This window comes from Nothobranchius furzeri, chromosome 6 (genome assembly GCF_043380555.1).
Source record: "Nothobranchius furzeri strain GRZ-AD chromosome 6, NfurGRZ-RIMD1, whole genome shotgun sequence".
NCBI lineage: Eukaryota > Metazoa > Chordata > Actinopteri > Cyprinodontiformes > Nothobranchiidae > Nothobranchius > Nothobranchius furzeri.
Genome location: NC_091746.1, coordinates 69,701,914 through 69,727,377, shown reverse-complemented (window position 1 = coordinate 69,727,377; position 25,464 = coordinate 69,701,914). Strand labels below are relative to the sequence as shown.

The following is a 25,464-nucleotide window of genomic DNA, read 5'->3' as shown; positions in this document are numbered from 1 at the left end:
TTTTCTGTCTGTGATGAGTGCTGTATAAATAAAATTTACTTGTTTATTTTGTTTCTACAATCAACTTCAATTAAATAAATGTGATAAAAACTTGTATTATTAAAAGTTACTCAGAAGTTTTCAAATTTGTATTCTGAGAACTACCTCACTGAAGCTTTAACAATGAATAAACTATTTTTAATAAGCTTCACCGACAATTACACATTTTTGCATGTAACTGTTAAACAGTAGAAGCTTGAATCTGCAGCAGGCGTCAATCTGCGGTGTCCAAGTCTGCAGTTAGTCTTGAATCTGCAGTTGCAGTTACACGTCGGTCCTTTAGAGGTCGCTGTCCCAAAAAAAAGTACAAGCCTGAATCTGTGGCGTCCTGGTCCGGTCTGCAGCGATATACTACTATTGATTTTCAGGTACTTCCGCTACCTTTATATCCGGTCCGCCGCTAAAGCACAGGTAAAAACTCCCGAGTCAAAAAAAAAAAACCCAACAACTACCGAGTCAGAACTGGTCAAAAGGGTTCATCTGGCGGCAGGCTGAGGTAGCGCGGGCTGCTGCACCGGAAAAGCTCAGGAAAGTAACGCCAAATGTTCCGGTTTAACAGCTTTCGTCACAACAAGGTCTGCTAACAGGAGCTAGCCTCTGCTAGTTCGGTCCATTCCCATCGTTTTTGTTAAACCCCTCACCGGAACCAGGTCAGTCTTTGTGCCGCCGTAGCCTTGATGTGACGCGGATGAAACGTGCGAGGCGTGATGAGCTGAAGAAACGTTTAAAGCGCTCATTCAGGTAAATGTTCCTCCTCATCTGCTGGGAGCTGTGAGACTTGCACATCATACTGATTAATTCACAATTTTAGAAGTTCAACACACACACAGCAGGTCGCATTGAGTCACTGACTGGTGTCAGAGTCTTTACAGCAATCCTCATACTAAGCAAGCATGCAGCGACAGTGGAGAGGAAAACTCCCTTTGAACAGGAAGACACCTCCAGAGGATACTGGCTCACAAGAGTATAACTGATGCTCACATAACCAGGTTATCCAGAGTTATCTCTGTAGTTATGCTGCTATAGGATTAGACTGCTGGAGGACACACTGACCACTTTCCACACTCGACTACTTTCTCCTACAATCTGCTATTTAACTGTATTATTTCCTGCTATTTCAGCTGTTAACTTTATTTTTTCTCTAAGTGTTTTTCTCCCCAGAAGAAGCTACATTGATGTTCTGCTGAGCTGTGGTGGCCTCATGGAGGGGGCCATCGGCTAGCACACTGCTGCTAACCACTTAAACATTCTCCCTCTCCTGATAATAACTATGCATGCTTGCATAGTATGAGGATTGCTGTAAAGACTCTGACACTAGTCAGTGACTCGATGCAACCTGCTGGGTTCCTTATATAGGAAACGTATTACTGATTGGCTTAATGACCTGACCTGTACAGGAATTTGTGAAGTGACTTGAGACGACTCTGGTCCTGACTTGGCGCATTATAAATAAACTGAATTGAAAAGTGAAGCCCGGTTAATGCTGAGCCGCTTATTGTATGCGTTGATTATTATGTCCTCTCTCTCTCCCTGTTCCAGTGTTTGTGATGCTCTCTCAGACTCTGACCCTGACAGAGAGTGATGAAAGTGGGCGTGGCCTGGGAGCAGAGTCTCCACCCCCTGGTGTCCCGCTGGCTAATGCAGGTACTGATTTATTCAGATCTTTCTCGTTTTCCTTGATGTTGAAACAAATAATGATGGTGGCTTTTTTTCCTGCAGGAATATTGTCTCCTCAGTTTCTCCCCATTTCTCCTCCTCCTCCCCCTGTGGCTCCCTGCTGCTCCTGCTCCTCCCTCCTACCTCGCCTACTGGCTGCTCACCGCCTAGAGGTGCGACGCCTCCTGCGAGGAGCTCTGACCTCACTTGGCCGTCGTCTGGACACGCTGGAGAGGAGGAGCAGAGGAAAAGGGCAGAGGAGAAGAAAGAGTCGGAGAGGAGGAGGTGAGTTGAATGTTCCTCTTTAGGCTGCAGGTTAAAACCTTTATGTTTAAGTATTTAGCAGATGCTTTTGTGCAAAGCGACGGACAGGTGAGGATGAAGCCATCAGGTTGCCCTTGAGGCCAACAACACTATTCAGTCAGTCCTAGCTAGGATGCATTTAGAGACCAGCTTCCTGTGTTTACTGAAGACTTGTGACGCAGTAAATCATGAAACTTCATTCAAACTGGACACAGTTCTGAAGGTAAAACCATATTTAGATGACAGGAATCCGTATGTCTGCATGAGAGTCAGGTAAGCTTTTATAGGTGTTCCTGTTTGTGTACCTCAGGGGTCAATACTACTAGGTCAACGACCTGCCAAGGTCATGTGTCCGGGTTTAATTTCAAATGTGTGCAAATGAAGCCGTCGCCTTCATTTGTGGCCAAATGCTCTGAAGACTGCTTCTGTGCCCTCTTCAGCGTTGTAGGGCTTCCACTTCTGGGTCGTCATGGCCCAGCCCTGGTAGTAGGGCTGCTCAATTAATCGAATTTTAATCACGATTACGATCTGAGTTTTGAACAATTATAAAAAACAAAACAAGCCGATTATTTGCTCCTCCCGCTTGCGCTGCCCTGAGTTGCAAATGAAGCGCACCTCCACAGTGTTGCCAACTTAGCGACTTTGACGCTATTTCTAGCAGCTTTTCAGACCCCCTTCTTGACTTTTTAATCCTAAAAGTACCTAGCGAACACCTCAGAAACATCTCTGGTAACCCTTAGCTACTTTCTGGATAACTGTCGTCGACATTTCCTGCAGGTTAGCTAAACACTCCGCCTGCGCTCTGGACCGTTCTTCACAACATTAGGAAAGGGAATGATGTAGTGATGTGTCAGTCGCTAAAGAAACACCTCCCGGAGCCGGCTCCCTGTTGGATTAACCAGAGTGAGTGACACACACCGCACCTGCGGATTCCTGAGCAGCTAAAAACGGCTAAATGTGCGCGTGCCGCGTGCTAAACACACGTGCAGCTTGCCCCGATTGCTGTGAGACCGGGTTGGTGGGTGGGGGGTTGCAGCTGTGGTTGGGACAATTACTACATTAACTGATGGACTTGTAAATAAATAGTTTATAAATAAGGTAGAAATAAGTTCCTCACGCTGATAAATAATAACTAATCTCTCTGAGGACACGGTGCTAGTGCACGCTCCTACAGCACCCTGACACGACTCAATAAATGTTATGCAACATTTTGTAAACATCAATTTATTTGCATTTATTTGTTATAAATGCCACTGTATAATTCTTGCTGTCAGTATTTGCAAGATATTGGTATTTGGGTCTGTACTGGTTAGACTTAAATGAGTTAAACCAAGGTCATAGCCCTTGGGTCATAGACTATGAGCTATAAGTATATTGGTCTTTTTATACTGGGAATCAGGAGTTATTTTAGTGATCATCTTGTTTCTTATTTTTGTCCTGATTGTGCCCTGAGCAGTTTTATGACTGAATAAAAACAAATAAAATCTACATAAATTGAAAAATCGTCTTAAATAATCGAGATCTCAATTTCAGTCACCATAATCGTGATTATTATTTTTGCCATAATCGAGCAGCCCTACCTGGGAGGGTGATTGCGTTCACATCTTGGTCATTTCTACATTTTCTGTGTTCAACCGACGCTCCCAGCGGTGTAAGCTAACCCAGCACACCCACTACCACCTGATTGGCTGGCTGAAGTTTGTGCCTGCCTGCTAGAGGAAGCCTCTGACTGGCGGGTAGAACCAGTCCGATTGGTGATCAGTCTGGATGCAGTAGAGTGACTGCACTCGGACCTGCTGCTCCAGCCGTGGCAGCGTGAGGACCGACAGCTGTTCTACTCGGTGAGACAGTAGGAAGCCGTGTGCTTCATGTCAGCGTCTCTAAGAGCAACGCTCAGTTTAAGGAGCACACCCGGACTTATCTGCCCCGCCTACGTGTTCGGAGACGTCCACATTTCTCAGAAGGCTGCGTAAACCATCATGGTGATATTTGGGGGTGGGCTGACACACGTGTCACGTGTCGGTTCATACAGGAAGTGTCACTACTTCCTGTAAAAAACTTTTATTTTTTTAAATATGGCTTTCAACTAAACCTGTTACAAGCCAATTTACCGGGCTAGCTCCACTCCTCTAGATGTTATTAAATTCTCAGGGTTTGGCTTGTAATCGGTGTAATGAGCGTGGCATCTAGTTACCAACAAACACCCTTACTTTGTAGAGAGTTGATTAGCAATCACCAAATTACCCAGGGCTTCTAATTCTGACCAAAATTAGTTCAAGCAGACACAAAGGAGGCGCAAACACACCTACACACACCACCAGTCCATGTAGCTTACGTACGCTCAGGTTAAGACCCTTGCCAGCTGTTCCTTTTATGCTGAGGAGACAACTGACTTTACCTGTAGCCTAGGATGGAGGAAACACTTATATCAATAACACCTTGGGATGGCATTTACAACCAGCATCTCACCTTTGCTCGGTTACCGACAGGAGGAGACCTCGCTCGTAAATCCTTTTTTCGTTCCACGAATCCGAGGAACTAGGTTTTATTTCACACAGATGAAAAAAGAATAATAATCCGAACAAAACCCCGACAAAGCGGGTTAAAAAGTGAAACAACTCTTTGCCAATAAACCGAGTTATAGTGATCCCTCGCTACTTCGCGGTTCGTTTATCGCAGATTCACGACTTCGCAGATTTTTTCTTTGGAGCCTTATTCAAGGGAAATTCACCGATTTGCTGTATTTTTCTATGCAAAATATCAAGAAATTCCTGTGTTTTTTTCATCAATTTCATCATAAAATGCACTTTTTGTAATAAAACTATAAAAAAACCAAGTAAAAATTTCTTTTCTTGAGTTTTACCCACAAAAAGAGAATGTGATCATACGATAATTCAATATAGTACTGTACTGTAAATATGGTGTCCTGCTTCGCGGATTTTCACCTATCGCGGCCAGGTCTGGAACGCATCTACCGCGATAAACGAGGGATCACCTGTATAACAAAGTTGAGCTGAATAAGCTCCCCAAAAATGACACTAGGTCAGATTATCACAGACAAAAAGCTCAAAGCAAAAGCTTCCTTCTTTCCATCTCTCTATCTCACACACTCTTCCCATCAAAGGCCATTCCTCCAGACCCAGTAGCTCCTTTTTATTTACTGTCCCCCCTCCCTCAGTCATTTCTTTGTTTGCTGCTTCAGACTTCAGACTCCCTGGTCACGTGTTCCTCTTCTTCTTGTTACTTCTCCAACGGCCCCGAAGAGACCATAAATCTTGGATGTCATGATGTCACCTTTTCTTCTCCGAGTCTTCATCCGTTCACTTGTTTCTTCTTCTCTGCGTGCTGTTGACATTAGCCCAACGTTGCCCCTCCTTCTTGCTTGTCAGGGGGAGCCGTTTTATCGATTCTAAAAGTCTATATGTCTTGTTTGGATAAACCATTAGCTGGTGCACCTGGACTTTCTCCAGAATGAGCCTCCTTACCTCCTCCCCTTCTCTGGAGGTCAAAAAGGTTACCACAGAACCGTGAGACCGAAACAGCTCGGTGAAGGCAACTAGCAAGGCCGTAGGGACACAAACACACAGATACACTCTGGGGAGCCTAGAATTGATTTCACATAACAAGAGACATAATCCAGACTTAATTTCCTTACATTAACAAGTTTGATTATACTCCATCAAAACCCATCTTTATGATTTTCACCAAGCAACCAGCGGCCATCAAACTTTCAGGTGCTTTAAAAACATTACGAGGTTGGATAAATTAGTCTCTGATTTTAAAACCTTGCTGTGCTGCTTGACTCAACACTACGCTGGGGCGACGGTGGCACAGGAGTTAGGTGCTTGCCTCGTAATCAGAAGGTTGCAGGTTCGAGCCCCACTCAGTCTGTCGCTGTGTCCTTGGGCAAGACACTTAACCCACCTCGCCTGCTGGTGGTGGTCAGAGGGACCGGTTGCGCCTGTGCTCGGCAGCCTCGCCTCTGTCAGTGCGCCCCAGGGCAGCTGTGGCTACATCGTAGCTCATCACCACCAGCGTGTGAATGTGTGTGAATGGGTGAATGACTGATTGTGTTGTAAAGCACCTTGGGGGGTCGCTACATCAAATACAGGCCGTATGTTTCCAGAGCCACATTAAAGGGGCAGTAGTATGTAAAGCCCTGTGTTGAATTAAGGCCATTTGGGGTTGTCTACTGTGGCGTCCTGAGAACTCAGAGAGAGAACGACGAGGGAGAGATGTTGGTTCTTGAAAAGCTTCATGAATTAGTTACGTCTACATGTTCTAACTCACTTCAGGTCCCAGTAGGGTGGGGTTTCATGGTAAATCTGTTGCTTCCAGCACCTGCAGGTTCATCTACCTCCACCTGTAGCACCACTTCTTCCTACAAATCTACCCCTCTACCATGTGTCAGTACCTCCTCTTCAGCAAATGGCTACAAGTCACCTCCTTCCAGTTTCAGACAGTCAGACCACAGGACGAGGTGTAGCGAGGAGGACTTGGTGAGCAGCAGGAGAAGGAGGAGGAAGAACCACGAGGAGCCCATACTTCTGGCTAACAGCGCAGACAGTGATGAAAAGGAAAAGAAGGGTGGGAGGTTTGTTGGGCAGATGGCGGCCTTCTTCAGAGGAGGAGATGAAAAACAGGAGTTGCTCATTTTGCAGAACGTCGGTCAAAACCAACACAGGGAAAATGAAGGAGGAGCCAGTCCAGCAGAGGGAGCTGTGGGCTTGTGCCAAAGGAGGAACGGCAGGTGAGTCAGGGTGACGCCCTCTGAACGATCAAAGGGCGTCACCTAACCCTAACCTGTCCTGGCTAGTGAGGTAGTCATAGCAAAAGAAGAGAAGGAGCAGACTGGTTTTCGTTTGGGAATGAAACAAAAAACTTTCAGATTTCTTAAAAGCTAAATCCCAAGTTTGTCTTTTATTTGAGTCTTACTTCTGATTTTCAAACTGGCATCGATGTATGTTGTATATGCTCACGTTCAACTGGTGCTTCTGTGTGATGGTGGGCCTTTGTTGGAGCTTTGGCTGGCTGCTGAGACGACCTCATTTAGAAAACTTGAATCTCAACAAAAACCCTACTTAAGCTCAGCAAAAAAACTATCAATCAATCAAACTTTATTTATAAAGTGCTTTTCCTACAAAAAGTGCAACTGAGTGCTTTACAGATTAAAATCACCCTACATAACCCCCATTGCTATCCCTCCCACACCAATTAACTGCATTGGCACAGTCATACCCCCCACCCCCACCCACCCCAACACACATCCATTTAAGAACATCACTGAAATGATTTTGGGCCGAGTTCAGATGATCCAGAAATGGTAGAGCAAGTAAACGCCATCACAGGAGCCATCTGCCACGGATATATTTATATCACAGGTTCTGTTTTACTTTGTTTTAATGGGATTCATTACACTGTTTCAACAGTACAGGAATTCAATTCAATTCAAGTGTAGTCGGTCTTTAGCCTGGTGCTGCACAACCAGTAGGCTTTGGTCACTGGACCTCAGGGACCTGCTGGGGGTGTAGGCATTATTTCATGGCTTATGTCAGATCTTAAACACACTAAATGAGTCTACTAGACGAGCCCGGCTCTACTGTGGGGCAAATAAGGTTGGCGCCCCCTCAAACAGATTTGGCTCAAAATAGTTTCACATGGAGGAACTCATTCTGGACGTAAATGTCGCCCGTAGTTTATTTTGCACTCTGGGCAACTGACTCGGTGAGTTGCTCAAACCCGATACAGTAAAATAATCGAGGATGCCATCACTACCCAACTCAGCCATGGTGGCGCCGGGATTCATAGGTGCAAAAATTAGCTTGTGTGAGTCTTTTTTTTTTTTTTTTTTTTTTGCTGAGTGCAAGAAGGTTTTAGTAACATTTCAGCCAAGAGTGTTGGGGCAAGGAAACAACCAAAACATGCTGGATTGTTGCCCTGGTGTTTTTAACAGGTCTAGTCACAATCATTGTTTAGTTAGTTAATGTCTTTCAGATTCATGTGTTTTCTTCTGTCTGTATTTTCAGCTCTCACTACCAGAGTGCTATGGTGGTCCTCCAGACAACTGGGAGCCAATCAGACGCCACTGTTTCCTCTAGCCAATGGCATTTCTCTGACATCATCACTTTCATCTCCTCTAATCAGCGTGTTCTAGAGCACTGGCTCATCACCCCTCCGTCACACACTAATTCTGCCCCTGTGCTGCACCTGTCTGCTTCTGCCATGGAGGCGATGTTAGACTGGGTGAGGGGCGAAGCCAGCTGGAGTCCCTTTCGGCACCTGAGAGACTGGACGCCCCCGCCCAGCCTAGGCATGGATCATTGGTATGTAAACTGTCTCAATATTGTTTTTTATGTTCAAAAATTGATGATTATGCATAAGATCTAATTTAAAGGTGCATTATGTGAGAATGAAGTAAGGGTGACATCCTGTGGTCAAATCTGGTTATTGCATCCCACTTTCAAGTAAATACATACATACAAGTGATTCTGACCCAGTCCCAGCACACACACTGCAGCTTACAGTCCTCTATGAAGTGCACATGGAGTAAGTGCATGTAAGGCTTCCAGTGCATAGGACACAAGTGTGCAAATAATAGCTGAAATAGGACAGCGAACGCTGTGTCATCGATTGCGACTTCCTAAAGGGGATGCCGGTCACTGTTTGTGCTAATTTGCTGCTTGAAATGATGTTAAAACTGAATGATGTTAAACAAGTGATTAAATTACTGGCATGTCATATCCAAAACCACCACATTATAATAATTAAGTACCAGATATATGCCACATCGTCGCTCCGACACATGGGGGTCATAGAGAATGTGGAGGGGGGTACGATTGGGGTGGTGTAGGGGCCAGTACCAGCATTCTGGTGCATCTACACAGGTTGTTAAACACCTATTTTACCTACCGTAGTAAATACTAAAACACTAAAAATACACACTTCTAATAAAATGTTGATTGCATGTTTACTTATTCTTGTTGATAAGAACACCAGCAGGTGGCTGTGGACTACATTAGAATTTAATGAACCATTTCAACAGCTTTTTGTTAGCCCCAAGACTCTCTGCCTGTGTGTTGGGGTTTACCCCGGGGGACGAGAGGGTAGCTTCCCTGCGCCTTCGGGTCGGGGAACGGGTCCTGACTGTTGTTTGTGCTTATGAGCCAAATATCAGTTCAGAGTACCCACCCTTTTTGGAGTCCCTGGGACAAGTGCTAGATAGTGCTCCATCAGGGGACTCCATTGTCCTGCTGGGGAACTTCAGTACTCACGTGGGCAATGACAGCATGACCTGGAGGGGTGTGATTCGGAGGAACGGCCCCTGAACTCGAGTGGTGTATCGTTATAGGATTTCTGTGCAAGCTGTAGTTTGGCCATAACAAACACCATGTTCGAACATAAGGATGCCCATCGGTACACTTGGTACTAGGGCAGCCTAGGTCGCAGGTCAATGATAGATTTTGTAGTCATATCATCTGACCTGCGGCCATATGTTTTGGACACCTGAGTGAAGAGAGAAGCAGAGCTGTCAACTGATCACCACCTGGTGGTGAGTTGGATCAAATGGCAGGGGAAGATGCCGCGTAGACCTGGCAGACCCAAAAGCATAGTGAGGGTATGCTGGGAACACCTGGCAGAAGAACCTGTCAAGACGGTCTTCAACTCCCACCTCCGGCAGAGCTTTGACCATTTCCCGAGAGCAGTGGGGGACATTGACTCCGAGTGGGCCTTGTTCCACTCTGCGATTGTTGAGGCGGCTGTTGCTAGCTGTGGTCGCAAGGGGGCCGGTGCCAGTCGTGGTGGCAATCCCCGTACCCTCTGGTGGACACCAGAGGTTCGGGGAGCCGTCAGGCTGAAGAAGGAGTTCTACAGGGTGTGGCTGGTCTGTGGGTCTCCGGAGGCAGCAGACAGGTACCGGATAGCTGAGCGGGATGCAGCAGTGGCAGTTGCCGAGGCAAAATCTCGGGCATGGGAGAAGTTTGGTGAGGCCATGGAGAAAGACTATCGATCGGCTCCAAAGAGGTTCTGGCAAACTGTCCGGCGCCTCAGGAGAGGGAGGCAGCAACTCGCTCACACTGGTTGCAGTGGAGATGGGGAGCTGCTGACGTCAACTGGGGCTATAGTCGGACGGTGGAAGGAATACTTTGAGGAGCTCCTCAATCCCAGAGGAGGAACCAGAGCCGGGAGACCTGGGAATGGACTGTCCAATCTCGGGGGCAGAAGATGCTGAGGTAGTCAAACAACTACACAGCGGCGGAGCCCCGGGGGAGGATGAGATTCGCCCTGAGTATCTCAAGGCTATGGATGGTGTAGGGCTGTCGTGGTTAACACGTCTCTGCAACATTGCGTGGTCATCAGGGGCAGTTCCTGTGGAGTGGCAGACCGGGGTGGTGGTCCCCATCTTTAAGAAGGGTGACCTGAGGGTGTGTTCCAACTATAGGGGGATCACACTCCTCAGCCTCCCTGGAAAGGTCTACTCCAAGGTACTGGAGAGGAGGATCCGATCGATAGTTGAATCTCAGATTGAGGAGGAGCAATGTGGTTTTTGTCCTGGCCGTGGAACTGTGGACCAGCTCTATACCCTTGCAAAGGTGATGGAGGGGGCATGGGAGTTTGCCCAACCAATTCACATGTGTTTTGTGGATTTGGAGGAGGCTTATGACCGTGTCCCCAGGGGCACCCTGTGGGGGACGCTTCAGTATGGGGTGGGTGGCTTTCTGTTAAGGGCCATTCAGTCCCTTTACCAGAGGAGCGTGAGTTTGGTCCGCATAGCTGGTAGTAAGTCGGACCTGTTCCCGGTGAGGGTTGGACTCCGCCAGGGCTGCCCTTTGTCACCGGTTCCGTTCATTACCTTTATGGACAGAATTTCTAGGCGCAGCCGTGGTGTGGAGTGTGTCGAGTTTGGTGACAGGAGAATCTCGTCTCTGATTTTTAGCTTCATCCAGCTCTGACCTTCAGCTCTTGCTGGGTTGGTTCGCGTCCAAGTGTGAAGCGGCTGGGATGAGGATCAGCACCTCCAAATCTGAGAACATGGTTCTCGACTGGAAAAGGGTGGCTTGCCAACTCCGGGTCGGGGGAGATGTCCTACCTCAAGTGGAGGAGTTTAAGTATCTCAGGGTCTTGTTCACGAGTGAGGGTAGGAGGGATCGGGAGATCGACAGGCGGATTGGTTCGGCGTCTGCTGTGATGCGGACGCTGAGCCGATCTGTCATGGTGAAGAGGGGGCTAAGCCAGAAAGCCAGGCTCTTGATTTACCGGTCGATCTACGTCCCAATCCTCACCTATGGTCATGAGCTTTGGGTAATGACCGAAAGAACGAGATCGCGGATACAAGCGGCCGAAATGAGTTTCCTCCGTATTGTGGCCGGGCTCAGCCTTAGAGATAGGGTGAGGAGCTCGGACATTGGGGAGGGACTCGGAGTAGAACCGCTGCTTCTCCGGATCGAAAGGAGTCAGTTGAGGTGGTTTGGGCATCTGGTCAGGATGCCTCCTGGACGCCTCCCTGGGGAGGTGTTTCGGGCATGTCCTGCCGGCAGGAGGCCCCCCGGGTCGACCCAGGACACGTTGGAGAGGTTACATCTCCAATCTGGTCCGGGAACGCCTTGGGGTCCTGCTGGAGGAGCTGGTGGAGGTGGCTGGGGACAGGACAGTCTGGAGCTCCTTAGTTGGGATGCTGCCCCCGCGACCCAGACCCGGATAAGCGGAGGAAGACGAAGATTAAGATTTCAACATTTAATAACAACCACACCTCTCTGTCATATCTAACCCTAACCAGCACGAGACTGAAGTTCTGCTTGTCTGCCATGAAAACAATTCTAGTTTAAATTTAAGTTCAGTTATTAAATAAAACTACTGACAGCCGGATGTTTTTCATCGTATCCATTTAAAATGAGACGTTTTACTAGAAACTACATTATAGAGTTCTAGGTGTTTAAAGTGAGTTCCTCCTATCAGAGTTAGTTTAGCTCTTTTTAATCTGGAACGTTCATGTTCACTAAGAACATTAGATCGGATCAGAACCACAGAACCGGTCTGCCTGATAAACGTTTAACATCCAGAGAGCCGAGCTGACTAGCTAACTCCCCTAAATCCTTCCCGTGGGACATTTTCACTTACTTTATGGTTCTGAGTGAGAAATCTGCTGATGTCCGTGTGTGTGTGTGGGGGGGGGGGGGCGACATGGAAACAGCTTGTTGTGGGAGGGACTCCTCCAGCTATAGGATTTTTTCGCTGTAGAATTATCACATATTGTACCTTTAATTACATGCAGTGTAAAGTATATTGGGATGAGAGAAAATCTTACACTTGTTTGGTGTTTCATCCTCAGTTACACAGGAAGACACACCGTGAGGTATGCTCTGCACACACACACACACACACACACACACACACACACACACACACACACACACACACACACACACACACACACACTGCTCTGATGGAGGAAAGGCAGCATTTCCTATTCCCTGATAGCAGCACTAATGAAAGATGACCCACACTTATTTAGCTCCTTTCAGAGTTAGAGGACTCCAAAGTGCTTTACACTAGTGAATCATTCATCCATTCAAACACACATTCACACGCTGGTGGTGGTGATCTACGATGTAGCCAACACTGACAGTTTTAGGCAGAAATCTGAAATAAGATGCACTACATGTCTACAGTACTATTAGACACTTATTCATACAGTATATCAGCAAAAGCAGTGATTTGGGGAGACTTGCTTTTTAATTAAACATAAAAGATATGAGACCTCTTTTGTGTATTCAGTCTGTGTTTTTCTTCTGAATGCATTTTAAGTAATTTTTTTATCACAGGAAATGTTTTTTTTTACTTGCTGACTGTTTCTATCACTCCTGCGATCTTCATCTGAGCTAGTGGCGTCATCACTTCCTTCTTTGTTTATGTAATTAATGCAAAATAACAGAAAAAAATGTACAAAAACTGGATTCCTGCAGTAAACATAATACCAAGAATCTATGGAACTTCAAAAATACACAAACAGAACACCTCGCTTAGACCAGTAATACAGGTGCAGGTACAGGTATAGGTATAGGTGCAGGTGCAGGTACAGGTGCAGGTATAGGTACATGGCAAAAGAAGTCGGCAGAATCATGAGCCTGCTATTGGCTAACACAGACCAACACTGTAAAACAAAATGATGGAAACACTACGTAGACGACATACCCACAGGACAAACCGACACAAGCAGAACACCTGAACATTATTAACACAGACAACATAAAATTCACATATGAGGAAGAACAGAAGGCAGCATAGCGTTCATGGAGATGACAATAAGCAGACAAAAGATGGGACCCTGAGTATAACACACACACACACACACACACACACACACACACACACACACACACACACACACACACACACACACACACACACACACACACACACACCACACCACACCACACCACACACACACACACACACACACACACCACACACACACCACACACACACACACCACACACACACACACCACACACACACACCAACATTTATGATGGACATCAGAACACCCTGCTATACATAAACATCAGTGATCAGAACGTTATACCACCGAGCAAACATGATACCAGAAGAATGAGACCGTAAACAAGAGGACCAACATATACAAAGGCATGTGGATACCCGGCATGGGCAATAAAGTGCCTTGAGAAGACTCTTGTCGTGATTTGGCGCTATATAAATAAACTTGAATTGAATTGAATTGAATTAAACAAAAACAAACAACAACGGAAAGAAAAGAACAACCGAAACAAAAAGCCAGAAAAACAAGAACCACAACCAGTGATGACTCTTCCTTACATCAAAGGCATTACAGAAGAAATAATAGCAACAACATAAACGGTTATAGAGACTAGTCCACCCAGAGGACAAGGTACCAGCAGGACAGAAGTGTGGAGTCGTTTATGGGCGACGGTGGCACAGGAGTTAAGTGCTCGCCCCATATGTATATATGTATGTATATGTATGTATGTATGTATATGTATTTGGAACCCTGTGTTGACCAGTACACACACCAAGTGACTGGTGTGTGTACTGACTGTAATGTGTGTGTGTTCTTCAGGTGTCTTGTTCAAGAATCAGACTTTTAATTTCAGCCCTACAGTTTCGGACCAGCGACATCAGAAGCAGAGAGCCAATCACATCACTCGGAGCCTGTGCCTACCACAGAGGCGAAACCTCCCCCTCCCTCCTTGTTCATCCGAGGAGCTTTCTGGTGCATGCCCTGCTGACCAATCATCAGCTGTCTCAGGGTTTCTCAGCCCCGACATTGAGGTGCAGATGTTTCAAACATTTGTCGTCGTTTCTGTCCTCTGTGACCTCCAAAGGCGTGAGTGCGGTAGTGATACTGTGTGTTTGTTCCTCAGCTCGTTCAACGAGTCTCACAGATCCGAATACGACGAGCATCACCAAAGGAGACGCCGCTCACGCCAATGGGGCTACCAAAGGTTAAAAGGTGAGGAGGAAATAAACTCTTACACAGTTTTGGTAAAAAAAAAAAGAGTTTTTTACCTGACGTGTTTCAGCTAGTAGCTCTAGCCATGGTGGTGGAAATCCTGTTTAACAAATGGTGAGGTTAATTAAGACTTCTTAAAAATCAGTTTGTTTGAAGGCAAAAACAGCTGTTGACCAAAGTGCTTAACAAGCCAGAACAAAAGCAGTAAAAACAACAGCAGTTTCCTATAATGCTGAAAATAAGTTACAGGTTCATCATAAATGAAATTAAAACATAACATAAAAACCAATAAAACCAAATAATTCAAACTGACCTCAAAGCAAACAGATGGCTTCTCACATTGAAATAAAGGCAACTGAGAACAGGTGAGTCTTTAGAAGTGATTTAAAACTCGGCAGTGAGGATGCCATCCTAATCTGATCTGGGGCTGCTACTGAGAAAGCTCCACCACCCCGAGCTTCCGCTTCGTTCTCGGCGCCTCCAGGAGAGCTGGTCAGCTGGCCTCAGTGACAGAGAGGGGGAGTGAGCAACTACAAGCTCACACAGATACTGCGGGACAAGGCCGTGTACGGCTTTAAAAGCCAATAAAAGCACCTTGTACTGAACCCTAAAATCGACAGGCAGCCAGTGCAGCGAATCCAGAACCGGGGTGATGTGATCCTTCTTCCTCAAACCCGTCAACAGGCGTGCTGCTGCATTTTGCACCATCTGAAGACGGGAGAGGTGACACTGAAGGAGACCAAGGTACAGTGAATTACAGTAGTCAAGGTGTGATGTAATAAACGCGTGAATCGCCGTCTCAAAATCGTGTTTGTAGATAAAATACTTAACCTTGGCAATCATCCTTAAATGATTAAAACAGCTTTAGTTACAGTGCTGATTTGTTTGTCCAAAAGTAAGTCGCTGTCAAGCAGGACTCCCAGATCGGTCGCTGCAGGTTTCTGACATGGAGCCAGTGGACCAAGGTCAGCTGAACACGGCCCACTGGACACACATGGAATAAAACGCAGGACCTCAGTCTGGTCATTAGTGAAGTGTAAACATTTAGCAGACACCCAGTTTTTAACCTCATGGAGGCAGTTTAGGAGAGCATCCAATGAATTACGTAGGCCACGTTTAAGGGAAATGTAAATCTGGGTGTCATCTGCATATAAATGGAAGGACCATCCATGTTTCATAAAAAGGGCCCAGCTCCGATCCTTGAGGAACCCCGCATAAGAGAGGCGAATGAGATGACGTGAAGCACTAAACAATCTCTCAGTCAAGTAGGACACAAACCAGTCCAGAGCAACTCCTCGAACCCCAACACGCTGTTGTAACCGCAAAATCAGGTGACTGGTCCACGGTGTCAAAGGCAGCAGACAAGTCCAACAAAACCAGAACCACAAAATCTCCAGAGACAGTAGCTAAACGAATATCGTTTAAGACCCTGAACAGTGCAGACTCTGTGCTATGTGCCTTTTTAAAACCTGATTGGACTTTTTCACAAATATTAACAAACCCAGTCAATTTCAAATACACAACTTTTTCCAGAACCTCAGAAAGGAATGGAAGTTTAGAAATAGAGCTATAATTAGACATGGTGGACTGGTCAGGACCGGGCTTTTTGAGTAGTGCTGGACAACGGCATGTTTCCACGATTCTGGAACCACACCAGATGAAAGGCTACTTCAATGCAATTCTAATTCAAAGATACTTTATTAATCCCAGAGGGAAATTAGAGTTTCAGTACACACAATTCTGAGATCAGACATACATAGGCATAGACACATGGCAAGAATTGGTGACTGTGGTCATTCACAACCCGAGTCGCGCTACCTTAATAGAGATCAGAGGGTTTACATGAGGATTGGGTCAGGTGGAGGAAAAAAGGCACTTCAGAGTTACTCTCCACAGGGAGACTGCCTTGGTAAGAGGACTGAAAAAACAGCCAGTTGTGTGTGGAGAAAGTCCAGGCTATATGGATGTGAACACTTCATACCGTATCTAGGCAGAGTAGAGGAGGTGCTAGTGTGGAAGCCCTATCAGTTCATAACAAAGAGAAGATGAACCTGTTTAATATGTAGGAGGAAATAGTAGAGGGTTAGGGTTCAAAAGGAGGTATGGAGCTGGATGGGGAGGAGGGTAACCTGTGTCTTGTCTTGTCCAGGCTAAAGAAGAAGGAGTTCAGTTTGGAGGAGATTTACACTAACAAGAACTACAAGCCTCCCCCCCTCAACAGGTAAACTGATGGCTCTGGCTGCTCAGTGTTTAACCATCAGGATCTATTATTTTCAATGTTCTGAAATGCTGAGATCGTTTTGTACCATGTGGGTATTTTGAACCAGCACACTTGGCTTATCAGCTTATTTACATACAAGCAGTGAAACTCCTTTAGGTCACACATGCTCCCTAATTTCTCAGTGCATGGCCATTTATTCCTGGAAAACGTGTCTGAGGATAAAAGTCTTTCTGTGATACTTCTGCTTCCAGCCGGTAACAATATGGTGCATGTGATCAGCTAACCTGCTGTCATTAGCCACTCTTTCAGACTTTTCTCTGCTAACTTTCTGCTTTCTGCCACATTTTATTTTTATAGAACTTTGATTGATTGATTGATTGATTGAACAATTTTGATTTTCAGGTTACTCAACTGTAACGCTCGGAAAGGCCAACAAGGTTCAAACTCAATGAAACTTTATTTGTATAGCACTTTTCATACAAAAGAAAATGCAGCTGAACGTGCTTCACAGGTTAAAATGACCCCACATACTCCCGTCCCACAACCAATTTGCCAGGCACACACACACACGCACCCACGCACGCACCCACACACACACACACACACACACACACACAAAACCTAAAAAAACCGAGTAAGTAGGCAAGGCAGCTTTATTTCTAGAGCCCATCTCAGACACAGAGGCAATTCTACGTGCTTTACAATCATCAGGACATGATATTAAAACACATAAAAACACAAATTAAAATGCACACAGATAGAATTACAGTTTAGAGCTAAAGGAGAAGACAAAGTTACAGCACTGATTACAGATTACAGAGGAGATGACGCAGCACAGGAAACAATTCATGTAAAGGCTGATGAGTACATGAGGGTTTTAGGGTTAAACAACACTAGGGTTGGGGCAGATCTGAGATCATGGGGAAGATGATTCCATCTGTGAGCAGCATAGTAACTAAATGCATCTCCACCATGTTTGGTTCTGACCCGAGGTTCTACCAGCTGATTGTTTCCAGGGGATCTCAGAGCCCTTTTGGGTGTGTATACAAGAATGAGATCGGACATGCATTTTGGTCCCATGCCATTGAGTGATTTATAAACTAGTAGGAGCACTTTGTAGTCTATTCTGTGGTTTACTGGTAACCAGAGTAGGGATCGAGAATCACGCCCAGGTTCTTGACTTTTAAAGAAAGATTAAAAGACTAGTTCTGGTAAAAGTTTCTCTCCCTGGGCCTCAGGACCGATGACTAAAGCCTGATTTATGCTTCTCCGTCTGCGTCAGTGCGGAGACACGCAACGCCGTTATCCGTCCTTGTGTAGGGCTTCGGCAGGCACGCAAGTACGTACGGAGTCGAGCCCACTTTTTTAAACATCCGTCGAACGAGACGGATTACGCAAGCTTGTGATTGGTCAGGACGCCGCTGTTGTTTACAGCGCCGCCATTGCAAAGAGAGCCAAGGATAACTAGCGGCAGACACAGAGAAGCTTGAAGAATGCCTCGCGAAAAAACTCTAAAAATATGAACGTTTAATTCTCCCGTAACTGGAGGAGTGAAAAGATGCACTGCAAGCGTTTTATTTGTGGACGGAAATGTCAGGAAACGTGGGTTTAGAGGTGGGGAGCGCATGAAGAGGTGGAGGAGAATGAGAGACAAATATGTCCGTATTAAAAGTTTCTTATATACACAAAAAACACAATATAAACACACGATCTTGGACCGATACGTGACATGATACCACAGAACAGCGCTACGCCCTCTGTTGTCCTGCCGGGCAATTGCTTTGCAACACTCTCCAGGAGACGGAGAGGTATGAGAGCAAAACGCTTCCGTCAATCCGTGCGTGTCTGTCCCTTGCGGAGCTGACGGAGAAGCATAAACCAGGCTTTAAACTTCAGTTTTGTCCTGGTTCAGCTGGAGAATGTTTTCTGCCATCCAGGATTTGATGTCTAAAATGTAGTTAAAAAGTGCATCCATTGGCTGTGTGTCATCAGGAGACACGGAGATGTACAGCTGTGTATCTTCAGCGTAACTGTGGAAATTCACCCCATGTTTCCTGATGACCCCGCCAAGAGGGAGCATATAGAGGTTAAAAAGCACTGGGTCTAAAATTGAACCCTGGGGCACACCACATGTAATCCCATGGACCCTCGAGGAACAGGTTTCCAACCTAGCATAAATGCCCTGACTGTGAGGTAAGATGTGAACCATCTGCAGACAGCACCAGAGACGTTAAAGAGGTTATTTGTCCAGCAGCTTCCTCTGCTAGGAATGTTGTGTTCTTCCCTGTACCAAAACAATTCCATGCTTAACCATCCCTAGCAGCACCATCTGGAAACCAAAATAATTTCCCATGTTTACAAGAAGCTGCAACTCCAAGGTCCGTGCAGAAGATGAGACTTTTCTCTTCTTAATGACATGATTTTTATTTTGGTCTCACATAACTGTTGGGTTGTTTTTTAATAAAACCAGGTCACCTTAAAAAGAAGTCAAACGCACAGAGGATTAGAGCAATATTATTGTTCAATTCTACTTTGCAAAGTGGAGAGATGAAATGAATACACACCCAAGCATGGTTCACAGGATCTCTCAGCGAACATTCGTTCTCTGAGGGTATTTATTAGCAAGCACAGACAACACAACACATCACATTCCTAAACTGCTCCGTAGAGATTCAGGTGGAAATCTGTTTAACGTAGGGAGTAAAAACAATGCCACAACTCCCTCATACAAAACCAGGTGCATTCAGTCAACATTCTATTTCCCATGGGAGTATAACTGATAACACTGAACAGCGTGGTCTGAGGAAGGTCGTTGTCCTCCCTGTTGAGACGGGAAAGCTGGCAAAGGATAACACTTGGATTTTAATGAAGCAACAGGTGTTTTACTTATAAGGCAGCTATGATTTTAAGCAGTAATGTCAGCGAAAACCACTTTTTCTCTGTTATGTTTGTAACCAGTTTATGAAGAAGTTCCCAAAACCAAATGTATGTAAAGATGCAAGTAAGAACTTCCAGTTAACTCTATCAAAAGCCTTTTCTGCATCTAGAGATAATATACTAGTTTCTATGTTTGTACTGCAAGAGAAATCTATCAGATTAAGTAATCTACCGTAAATCCTCTAATACAGGCCCGGGCCTGTATTTTGGGCCATTCCCATCTGTACCGGGTCGGCCCGGGCCGGGTAGCCCCAGTCGGCCCCAGCCTGGCCCGGTTGATTCCACACATCCTTGTCTTAAGCCCATGTGGGCTGATTCTACCCACCAATCAGAGGCTTGCTCTAATGGAAGGTGTGAATTTGCTGTCAGCAGTGGGTGTGTTGGCCCTGGTCGGCCTGAAGCAGACCCCCTCGAGAAGAGGGCTGAGAATGAGCCTTGTTTGGCCCGGAAAAATACCAGGCCACCCAGATATGTAAACAACCTACGCTACCCGGCCCAGGCCGACCCGGTACAGATGGGAATGGCCCATTAGACTCAAGCTCATCAAGCTCCAGGCCTTTATTGGAAGGAGGGCCAGTATTAGAGGCAGGCCTCTATTTCTATTTGAGTAAAATGAACTAATGGTTCGCTGGAGTTTTTGACAATTAAAATTGCGCCCACATTTTCAAAGTTAAACACATTTCTTTTAACAACGGTAGTTTCTACTTCAGCCCTCCCCCCCCCCTCCCCCTGCGCAGCAGCAGCAAACTCACTGATGCGCCTGCAGCCTCTCGGAGTTCCTGCTGCTCTAAACATTAAAATAATTATTTCATTTTCTGTTCCTCACTTCTGATTACCTTCAATGGTGTCTGTTTGTTGCAACCACCAGGTACAAAAACTAACTTGTTTTTATTTGACTTATTTTTCTGTCCTGCCTGTTTATTATCTTCCTGCATCTCCTCTCAATCCTAAAGAGAAACTGCTACCTGGGTTCATATATATTCACCTTATGAGTTACCTTTGAACTGCAGTTCTAAAAGATCTACCGACCGCAAAAACAGCGGAGTGCTCGCTGCTTGGTGGCCGCATCAGTAATCGGTGCGTCACCGGATGACAAGGTGTGCCCCGCTCCACAGCGAAACGCATCAGGCGCAAATAAAAGACAGAAAGCATCAAAGGAAATGAACCGACATGAACGATCGCGTGTTAAATAATTTTTTGAGGTGGCGACACCTGATTGTTACTGTGGCCGTGCTCAGGACGCAGATCTACCGACCGCAAAAGCAGCGGAGTGCTCCCTGCTTGGCGGCCGCATCAGTGATCTGTGCGTCGGAGGACAAGGTGATGCGCCCCGCTCCACAGCAGCGAAACACATCAGGCGCAAATAAAAGACAGAAAACATTAAAGGAAATGAACCGACATGAACGATCTCGTGTCAGTACCGACGCTCTGGCACAGCGCGTTGGCTGAATTCATGTTTGGCTGTAATCTGCCGCTCTCTTCGGTTTCCCTCACCATTCTGAAGAATGTTGGAGCCAGAATGATCCAGAATTCTTTGTAGAACTGCTGGAAACCCGTCTGGACCTAGAGCCTTCCTATTCGTCATGGAGTTAAGGACTTCCTGGAGCTCCGCTGATGTTAGTGGCGAGTCCAGGACTGTAACTTGGCTGTCTGATAATTTAGGAAGTGTTATCCTGTCAAGGAACTCATTGATCTTGCTGTCTGACGGGTTTATCTGTGGTGAGTACATAGTTTGGTAAAAGTCTCTGAAGGTGTTGTTTATTCTTTCAGGGTCATAAACTATATTCCCGGTTGAGTCTTTAACAGCAGATATGGTAGTTTTGCTCTTTATTAATTTCTAATTGGCTAGCTAAGAATTTACCTGATTTATTACTATGCAATAAATCTAAGGACGCCTTCCTGGTGAGGTTTTCCAGGCACGTTCAACTTGGAGGAGACCTAAAGGGAGACCCAGGACACGCTGGATGGACTATGTCTGTCATCTGGCTAGGGAACGCCTTAGGATCCCCCTGGAGGGCCTGGCCCAAGTGGCTGGGGTGTGACCTTCATCACCACCCTCTCCTTTTTCTGCTCTTTTTACAAATTCCACCTTTCCCAGGATCCACTGATTTTGCTCTTTCTTATTGTTTCTTTTTTTACTCCTTTTTAAAAAATCTTTATTTTTAAAATCTTTGTTCGTGTGAAGTTCCTCGTGATTTCTTTCTTTAGAGGCGTTTAATGAAATATTGTTTTCTTTCTTTCTCAGTGGCCTAGTGGTAGAGTGTCTGCCCTGGGACTGGGAGATTGGGGGTTCAAGTCCCGTTCGGGTCAAACTAAAGTCTTTAAAAATGGGACCCAACACCTCCCTGCTTGACACTCACAAAAACCTTCATCTGCAGGAAGAAACAAATGAAAAGAAAGATCTATTCATTAGTGTAGATGCGTGTTATTAAATAAGCAAACACAGGTATGGTGCCAAGCGCTGCTGAAAACAGGATGCAGCTGATTTTAAAGTGATGACGGCATACGTTCTGTTTTTATGGTCTGAAATGATGACTGCTCCATGAAAGTTTTCACACGTGTCTCCATCTCTCAGCACGCTTTGCTTTCTATTCTGCAGAAGCCTGGAGACCATCTTTGAGGTCCCAAGAGAAAAAGATGGAGCATTGCTTCTGATTGGCCAGCAGAAACGGCGCAGGCTGCTGTTCTTTCCTGATTTTACTCAGCCCAGGAAAAGGAAGAAGCCACAAGGTATGCTGGGAAATGTTCTCTGCTGTTAATCTCAGTGTGCTTTCGGCTTTGACCAGCGATGTGTTTTTTTTTGTTTTTTTTTAAATCTTTTATTTTCATTTAATGACATTAAAATAAAAATACAGTCAGAACTAAATTGCTGCAAGCCAAAATGAAAAAGGGGACAGAAAGAAGAAAAACTTATGTTGTCTGCCCCTTTTAACTAAAATAGCATTAATACAAATGAAATAATCATATGATTCTTAAAGAAATTGAACAATATAGTTCCTGGACCTGTTGGCCGACAAAATCTCAACCCATGAATTTGAGAAAAAATAGAAAAAGAAAACAATTTACACAGAAAGAAGCATTAAGTTACAGATCTATATACATACATATATACACATACGAATACATACTTGTTTTTTTTTTTCTTCCTTTCATCCCCCCCACCCCCCTCCCCTCACACATTTATGTAACGGATCTATATAAGTTAATCGTTTTATTTTTTATCTCTTTTTTGAAAGTCAATATTGTTTTTGCATTCTTGAGTTCAGTATTCAATTTATTCCACAATTTAACTCCATATATGGAGACACAATGTGTTCAAAGGCAGACGGTTTAAGCACAAGGATGTGTATTTGTGTCTCTGTTAGGGGCGGGATTTCCTGTTTTTATGACACCCAGGAAACGTGCAGCAGTCCGACGACACCTTCACACCACCGGCCTCGATGGCGGCGGAGACCCGGATGCCATGCTGGTGGAGCGACTCAGCTCCCTCGAGAACTTCCTGACTGAGCGGGGTCTTCATATGTGAACTGTGATGGGGAGATAATCCAGTGAAGGAGCAGTTGTTATGGATGAAACCTGAAAACATGGCTGCTTTCCTCGTGATGTTTTTGACTAAAACTGAAATATGAATCAGCAACATGTGACATTTTATCTTTCATGAGGCCACACCCCTTTCCAGGAGGCATCGTCTTGTCAGCACTGATGTGTACTTACCTTTGTAGTACTGAATAGTACTGTGCAGTATTCTCTATTACAAGAACAAGTACTTGGTGCACATTCTAAAGTAATTTATATTTCTGATAAACGTGTATTTTTGGAACAAATAAAGTTTGTTTCTGCTCAGAAGTTTTTCCCTCAGCACATAATTTCCTACACTGATTTAAGTTTAAATGGTTTTCTTGATGGGATGAGAGGACGATGCGATGATGGGATGGTGGGATGATGGGGTGATTGGGTGGTGGGATGATGGGGTGTAACCCCCCCCCCCCCCCCCCCCCCGCGCTACATGTGGGCGGCTCCAACGTTCTGTGGAGAAGCTCCAGACGGCTCCTTCTCATCAGCAGGGATTTTAACCACGCCTCACTCTCCTCTATCCCCCCCTTTACCCAGGATGGGAAGTGCCACACCAGAGACAGTAGGACAACCTGCTGTATGCACACACTTCCAGCCCTCCCTCCGCTCTGATCACAACCTCCTGTACCTGAAGCCTGAACACACCCAGGGTGATTAGGGAGCCTCCTCAGAAAAAGCTTGAACGTCTAGACTGAAAGGCTGAGGGATGGTTTCCAGCCCGCTTTAGTGATTTCTCTGGTCCAACACACCTGGCTCAGTGGTGAATCGCCTGAGCAGCAGCTCATCAGGCTCTGCAAAAGCCTGTTAATCACCCGCTGATTGAAATCAAATGTGCTGAAGCAGGGTTAAAACAAAAAAATGTTGGAACTGAATAGTCCTGGTCTAGTTCCTGGGCTTACGTCCTACTGGCTTGGATTCAGACGGACCGTGCTGGCCAGGAGAAGTCTCTCCACACAATTCTGGGTTCTTTATCCCACCAAACCGGATGGTAGGAGGGGTATTGGGGAATTCTGATGCAGAGATGCTGCATGAGCCTTGTAGACTCCAGCTGGACTCTGGGATTAGGAGTAAAGAGAAAGGAGCGTTCACATATATAACTGTTTAGTTTAGATAAGTCAGGAGATGATGCTTTGTTTTTTTGGTCCTAATAAAGCAACCCTTTTTAATGAGTCAACAGTTTTAACACAGCTAAATCAGCCAAAAGGCCGCGGCATAAATTATTAAAAAGAAAAGCTAAGCCATGTTTTTTTTTGGGTGATAAAGTAAAACAAGCAAAAGCATTAAAACCAAATCATAAGCGTGTAACTACCGAACTAAAGTTAAAATGCAATCCAAGCTAATGAGTAATATCAGAGTAATAGATGCAACACAAATCAAGCACTTAACATGTTAAGAGTTACATGGTAAAATTCTAAATGGTAAAACACAACTAAAAAAGTTAAAGGCCAAAGGTTGAGGTCATACAAATATAAAGGATTCGGGATTAACAAATAAAAGTAACATAAAGTCAGAAGTAAGTAATTAAAATATCAAGGATTTTTGCTAATTAAGTAATAAAATTGATTAATGATGAACACATTTTATTAATTTAGATTCCTTGTGATTAGATAGATCAAATCCTTTCATGAGCCACTGAGCGCCGCCAAGCTTCTCGCATACTGGTTTAGGTCAGCACCTCTCAGATACTGTTTGTCCACTGTGCTGGTATTTATCTATACACATATATAACAGCAAGGACCGTCACACAGTAAACAACACAGGTCAGGTCATTGAGCCAATCGGTAAAATGTTTCATATATAAGGAACCCAGCAGGTTGCATCAAGTCACTGACTAGTGTCAGAGTCCTTACAGCAATCCTCATACTAAGCAAGCATGCAGTGACAGTGGAGAGGAAAACTCCCTTTTAACAGGAAGAAACCTCCAGAGGATCCTGGCTCAGTATAAGCAGCCATCCACTACGACTCACTGGGGATGGAGAAGACAGAGCACACACACACGCACACTCACACACGTGCACGCGCATGCACACACACACACACCCCAAGTGGTGTTTCTATGGTTACATTGTGATTTCTTAGTAAATATTGTATTTGGAGAGAGATAATGATGAATGATGTCATAATTTAAAACGATATTGCTGTTTCTTACAAAGAATATAATAAAGTTGGTAAAGCGATCCCCTTACCGCTCCTAAGCTTAATACAAAACAGCAGCAGCACTCTACAATCCAAACTCACTTGCCCCCAC

The 25,464-nt window shown here is 45.2% G+C and overlaps 1 protein-coding gene across 2 annotated transcripts; it reads left to right on the top strand.

Moving 5' to 3' along the window:
• Positions 1-589: 589 nt before the first annotated feature.
• On the top strand, positions 590-23,489 carry wu:fi75a02 (uncharacterized). 2 transcript variants are annotated; one of them, XM_015943282.3, is made up of 11 exons: positions 590-780; positions 1,579-1,683; positions 1,759-1,980; positions 6,337-6,748; positions 8,025-8,321; positions 12,326-12,349; positions 14,127-14,304; positions 14,397-14,485; positions 16,635-16,706; positions 22,243-22,373; positions 23,009-23,489. In XM_015943282.3, exons 2-11 carry the CDS (start codon positions 1,587-1,589, stop codon positions 23,167-23,169), a joined length of 1,683 nt encoding a protein of 560 aa, XP_015798768.3. In that variant the 5' UTR covers positions 590-780; positions 1,579-1,586; the 3' UTR covers positions 23,170-23,489. The 2 variants fall into 2 exon arrangements, with proteins under 2 accessions (XP_015798768.3, XP_054600595.2); XM_054744620.2 differs by lacking the exons at positions 590-780; positions 1,579-1,683; positions 1,759-1,980 and adding an exon at positions 2,757-2,901.
• Positions 23,490-25,464: the final 1,975 nt, after the last annotated feature.